Source organism: Accipiter gentilis, chromosome 29, assembly GCF_929443795.1.
Source record: "Accipiter gentilis chromosome 29, bAccGen1.1, whole genome shotgun sequence".
Classification (NCBI taxonomy): Eukaryota; Metazoa; Chordata; class Aves; order Accipitriformes; family Accipitridae; genus Astur; species Astur gentilis.
In genome coordinates, this window is record NC_064908.1 from 323023 (window position 1) to 329208 (window position 6186).

Genomic DNA, 6186 nt, shown 5'->3' on the forward strand with positions numbered 1-6186 from the left:
GGGAAGCGGCGGGCCGCCTGCCCCGCCCCGCCGCGCCCCGCCCCTCCCGCTGGCCGCGGGGCCGGGGCGGCGCTGGCGCCCGCGCTCCGCCAGGCGGCGCCTCGCGCGGCGCTGGAGCGCTGGCCGCGCCTGCGCACGGGCGGCGCGAGGGCCGCGGCCGGAAGCGGCGAGGGGCGTGCGTAGGCGCGCGCGGGCTCGCGGCGTCCCCGTCCCGCGGGCTCGCGTCTGCCCGCGCCCGGCGGCGGCGAGGGCCGGGCGCCGCCGGCGCGGAGCTGTGCGGCCGGGTATGGGGCCTCCGCCGCCGCGGAGGTGAGGAGCGCTGCTCGCCTCGGCGCCCGCCATGACCTGCACCATCGAGAAGATCCTGACGGACGCGAAGACGCTGCTGGAGCGGCTGAAGGAGCACGACACCGCCGCCGAGTCGCTCATCGACCAGTCCGCCGTCCTGCACCAGCGCGTGGCCGCCATGAGAGAGGCGGGCGCGGCGTGGGCCGAGAAGGTGAGGGCGGCCGGCGGGCGGGCCGGCGGGCGGGCGGCGAGGCGGCCGGACCGACAGCCGTGTCTCAGCAGGGCCAGGGCGCCGCGGCGGAGCGGGCCGACCCGTCCCGGCTGCGGCCGCACGTGCTCCTGTCCCAGGAGAACACGCAGATCCGCGACCTGCAGCGGGAGAACAGGGGTGAGCCTGCCCGCCGCGGCGGCCGAGCTGGGGGGCGGGCGGCGTGCCGGCGGGACCCCGGGGCGCGGCGGGGGCGGGGGGTGTCGGTGTTGGCGGAGTGGTGGGGGGGCCGGAGGGGGTGTTGGCGGAGGGTGTTGGGAGGCCCCGGGGCCGTGCTGGGCGGTGCACTGGGGGAAATCGGGGGGGGGGAGGAATTGGTGGGGGGAGTGCTGGGGGGGGGGGGGATGTGCAGAGGGGCCCCCGGGGGGGCGTGCTGGGGGAGGCTGCGCGCTTCATGGCGGGAGGGGGGGCTCGGGGGGGGGGGGGGGGCTCGGGGGAACGCATCTGTTTTGCTTCTGTCAGAGTCGCAGGCTGCCTCGGTGTGGAAGCGGCTGCCGGCATCGAGATGGTTTCTGGGCTAGCCGAGGGGTCCGGACAGCCAGCCGCCCAGGGCCGGAGTCCCAGGGCTGCATTGTCAAGGGGAGCGAGTGGTGGGGCAGCACGAATCAAGCGAGCAGCTGGGACCGAGTACCTCTGGGCACCTGCTGTCATTGCCGTGAAAAATTGCATGTAGTTTGTGGTAATGATGTACTGTATTTTGCAGAGCTATGGATCTCACTGGAGGAGCACCAAGACGCGTTAGAGCTTATCATGAGCAAATACAGAAAGCAGATGTTACAGCTTTTGCAAGGGAGAAAGGGCGAAGATGCTGAACCAGTGTTGAAAGTTCATCAGGCTAATGCTTTGGTAAGGTGGGATGGAGGCGGAAGGGGGGCTTAAGACCCCTGTTCCCTGTCTCTCGCTTGCTTTCATACAACCTTGGTTTCCATTCATGGAACGTCTCTGCTCCAAAATACAGTTTCTGAAACTCTTGTCTCTCTTTGCTGGTATTTTTTTTCTCTATTCCTTTTATAGCACTCAGGTTGTAACAGTGATCACAGAGGACGCTGAAAAGCATAACCCTTGCACAGCCCAGGTGAAAGCTTGTTCTTTATTCACTAGGTGGTGAATTCCGTGGGTTAAGCCCAATGTCCATGGTTCTCTACAGTGAAGTCAAAGACATCAGAGTTGTTACTGTTCCTGTTCAGTAATTGTAACAAAGGGAGAAGAACCTCGTAAATCTCTGTGAGCTGCAGTATGCTTAATTCTTAAGAAATCATCACTCCCAGATGTTTTTAAATCTGGATACTCTGTGCAGTGGCCTAAAAGGGTCCCTTTGTCCATGCTTGTTGCAGTGACTTTGGAACTCTAAGGTGTGGCTACTGATAATTGCCACCTGTTTTATGTCTAGGTGTCTGATAACAATATAATAATAACAACATTAAATCTCTGTTTAAGTCTCATAAATTAAGTTAGGCTTTTGTTAAGATGCATTTTTATGTGATTAGAGAACAGCAAACTGGTTCAACCTAATGACATCTCCTGTCTTGTGGTTTTTTAATTGGAATTGGAGCCAGCCTAATTCTTTGCACATGTATCTTTGCGCTGATATGTGGCAACTCATTAGTCCTCTGTCTTGTGTTGCTTCAGTTCTCTGAAGTTAGGTAGTGTAGCAATGTCTTGCTTCCAGTGCTTGCTTAGGTACATTAATCGCTCTGTTTATCAAGACTTGATGTTTGAACAAAACTTCTAATATTTTCCTCTGGCACTGCTTTTGCTCCATTTTAATGGCATGGAAATGCAGAGCTGAAAAGGCTCTGGAGAAACCTCTGATGGAATGTACCTAGACTATCTCGGTATCTAGGCAAAATCTTCTGTACTTCAGGTTAAGTCCGTGAGTTTTTTCTCCTACCCACCACTTGGAGAACAGTAATGGCCTTTAAATATCTTTTAAAGAGCTATATTCTTATTATAACCATCTTTCTGTTTAGAAAAAAAGTCATTCTTTCTTCTCAGATTAAGTCTTTCTTGTTCTTCCCGCTCTCTCCTAGATCCTCTAATTTGTTTACATATTTTCTGAATAATGAAATTCAAAACTGAATTCCCTGCTCTGGTGATACATTTATCTTCCAGAGGCAGTGGAATACCTACTGACACTTAGAGAAAAGAAACTTCACCCTACAACATTATCTCATATTCCCCAAAGTGCTTTGTGATAACCTCATATGTTTATGTTGCGTTAAAATGCTTCAAAAGCTTCTAAATTCTTATCTTGCTACTTGTTGCCAATTACTGACATTTTTGTGTTTGCACATTTGAGTTGCTCTCTGAATACTGTATTTTGAAATGGAACGCTCTTCAAACAGGATTTGTTGCTACATTACATGTTGGAATTTTTCAGTGTTCATTATATGTGCATTTCTGAGCTTCAACAAAATGCATCTTCCACCAAAGAATTAGGGCTGTATCTAGACAGATTCTGTAAAAACTGCCTCAGGAGGCTCTGGTCTTAACTTATTTTAGTTTTCCTTGCTTGGCTTCCTTCAGAGATGAGGCTCTTTACTTCACACTGTTAATTAGTCTTGAAACCTCATTTGCTTTTGTATTTGGCATTCTTACCAATTCAGAGTCAGGCTTTCCTAATGAAGCAATATAAAATTTGCTGCATACTAACCATATTCACATGAACCTGAGTCTGTTGTCTCAGTCCTTGTCACACTTGAAATTACTTCCATTTTAGTAAGTAAGTAAGGGTACCTTATTCTATTCACTGTTTTCATTGATGACTCCTGATAATGGATGATAAGGTACGTGTTTTCATCTTTAAATATTATACAAATTAGAGAGGATTGCAAGCACTTGGGAGGAAAGGATTCAAATTCAAAATGGGGAAATAATCCAAAATCAAGAAAATGAAAGTAATTTTTTTGGAAGAATCATTACTGCTGCTTTTGCCTGAACATATTGAATATATCATTTTTATGTCTTTCAGGAGATTGAAAGTCAAATAGACAGAATATGTGAGATGGGAGAGGTGATGAGAAAAGCTATGCAAGTCGATGATGATCAGTTCTTTAAAGTTCAGGAGAAACTAGCTCAGTTGGAGGTAAGAACAGATACGATTGATAAGGTTAGATCGAGCTTTGGGCCTCTCTAGACTTACTTTGGAGTTTCTATGTTTGTGTCCAGGATTTGTAACAGTCAAAAATTTGGGGGTGGGCTCAGGAAATGCAGAACATGATCTGTTTTATTTTCAGGTTCTTGATGTTTGTATTATATATATGAAGCCAGAAGCAAAAGATAAGCTTTAAATATTGCTAGCACTGTATTAATGCTTATGTTAGAAAACCAGTGTTTTATTGAGCTGTGAAGGAGCAGGACTGTTTAAAGATTATGGTCCTTTAATTGTGAATTAGCTCATTTCTATTATAGTCCTTTAATTGTGAATTAGCTCATTTCTGTTTCAGCAAAAATATTGATTTTGCAGCTTGAAAACAAAGAGCTGCGTGAACTATTGTCAATCAGCAAAGAATCTTTTGAGGTGGGGAGAGAAGATCTGCCTGACTGTGAAGCTTAGGTCACAAAATAATCGTATCTCCAAATCTTGACTTCAGAGACTATTATGAAACTACCCTACAAGGACGGGTTTTGATCTGTTCTTTTCAGGTGTTTCCTTGTATGTTCATCTTTCAAAATGCGTGGGCTGTTTTCTCTGCATTTTTCTGAAATTACATACTGTTGATGGCAAAGGCTTGCATCGCTGCTCCGTCTTGGTAATTGCAGCATACAGATGCTTAACAATGAAGTATTTGATGTGTACTCCCTTGTGATAGTTTATTTTTTCTCCCGTTTATTGTTTTTTATGAGCTTTAGTTAATACTTCCAGCTGTGCAGATGGCACTTAAATCCACCTTGTCAGTAGCTAGAGAACATAGTACAGGCTGTGATTATTTTATTTGATAGGAGTAAGAGGTTATTCGAAAACTACATTGTAAATGGTAGGTAACACATTTTGCTCTGCCTGCACAAAGCAGGCAGGCAGAGCTTTTGTTTTGCTTTGAAGAGCTAACTCTCAGTATGGGGCTGGGTTAACATTGTTACTTGGACAGCTGCTTAGAAGTAGATCCAAAAACCAGCATATAGCCAGTAGAGAGCTTGAAGTAGTAACTCGTATTAAGGAGTACACTTTACCTTGATTTAGGGGTGAAAATCAGAGTGGATGACCCTTTCTGACACCTGTGCGTTTTTGAAGGATGTTGCGTATCCGACTAGTTTCTTATGGGTAGACCTGTTCTGGCTTTACCAAAGCTCCAAGGTATGTGGACACTGGCTAGCTCTGATCTAAAGGCAGCGCACTCAAACCCTGCACAGGACACAGCGCTTTCAGATCAAAGCTCTTTGGCCACCCACCACTTTGGACTTCAGGAAGAGTGAGCCCGAGGTCTGCCTCAAAACTAAACCAAAACCAACCATGTAGACAGGTTTTTAATGTTACATCACAGGTAAGTCTAGTAACAGATGTCACATAGTTACTGCAGCACCCTATATGGAGTGAAATGACGAGTTGCAGTGTTGTAGGAATTTATCAATATGGCAATATTTTTATTGATCTTTTTATATAAAGATTTCTTACCTGTGATCAAGGAATAATCCTCCAAGAACAGTAAACATCTCATTTCCAATATTAGTTTAAATATTATGCCACTTTTTCCCAAGTGAGAATTTTGATAGATGCAGAAAGTGATTTACGTTCCTGTGTTTATTAAGAGACATTTTCTTGGAAACATTTGGAATATTCAGCAAGATTGTTTGGTAGATATAAGGGATTTCTGTACAGGAGTATTCTTGTATACAATCCTTTTCTATGAGAAGCCATTTAAGAGGGAATAAAAAAAACCCAGTGGGGCAGTATTTTCTCAGGTGTATTCTGTTTTGTGGATCCTGGGGATAATTCCATCTGTTCTGCATGTCCCCAAGCCTCTTGCACTCCCTCCCATTTTTGCCTTGCCTGAATGAAATAATACTACAGTGACCAAAAATGTTGCATTTTATCTCTTTTAAATTAACATCATCTGCAATGCCTGTGACGACGCGTTTTTACCTTCGTTATCCTAGTGCAGGTTAACATTCCTCTAATGGGCTGGTTGCTGTGCAGCCTGAAAAAAGGGGCACTAAATAGCAGTCGCTTCGACTGACGAGTTTATTACTAATCAGCGGTGGGCCGTAATTAGCAGGGAAAGCTGATGTATGTTCCCTTGGCTGCTGTCCTGTTCTGGGTCCGTGACTGTCTACGGTTCTGCTGGGCGATTGCTGAAGAACTTGCTCTGCTCACGTGGAACCCAGCGTTCCTCCGACTCTGCCCGGCCTTGAACTCCAGGCACAGAGCCGGTTCCCCGCTTCCCTCTTGCTCCAGCGGGGTACCGGCAAGCAGTGCTGCTCTGCCTGCCTTCCCTCCACCGGGCAGCGGGGTTGGGGGGGGAGGGAGGCGGCCGGCCGCACGGAGCCTGCCCGCGCGTGGCACCGGCGGAGCCGCCGTCACCCCGCGCCTCGGCAGCCGGGCGGTGGCAGCAGCCGTCGCTCGCCCGCCCGTGGGGCCGCCGCAGCGTTTGCCCGAGGGCCGCGGCCGCGCCGGTCAGGCCACCCGGCCTCCG

The 6186-nt window shown here is 48.4% G+C and overlaps 1 protein-coding gene across 1 annotated transcript; it reads left to right on the top strand.

The window, feature by feature from the left end:
• Nucleotides 1-242: 242 nt before the first annotated feature.
• SIKE1 (suppressor of IKBKE 1) lies at nt 243-5454 on the top strand. The gene is given in 5 exon segments (XM_049832896.1): nt 243-512; nt 515-676; nt 1260-1402; nt 3528-3641; nt 4023-5454. Coding segments are annotated over 5 exon segments (681 nt in total). The 5' UTR covers nt 243-340; the 3' UTR covers nt 4113-5454.
• The last annotated feature ends 732 nt before the right edge of the window (nt 5455-6186 follow it).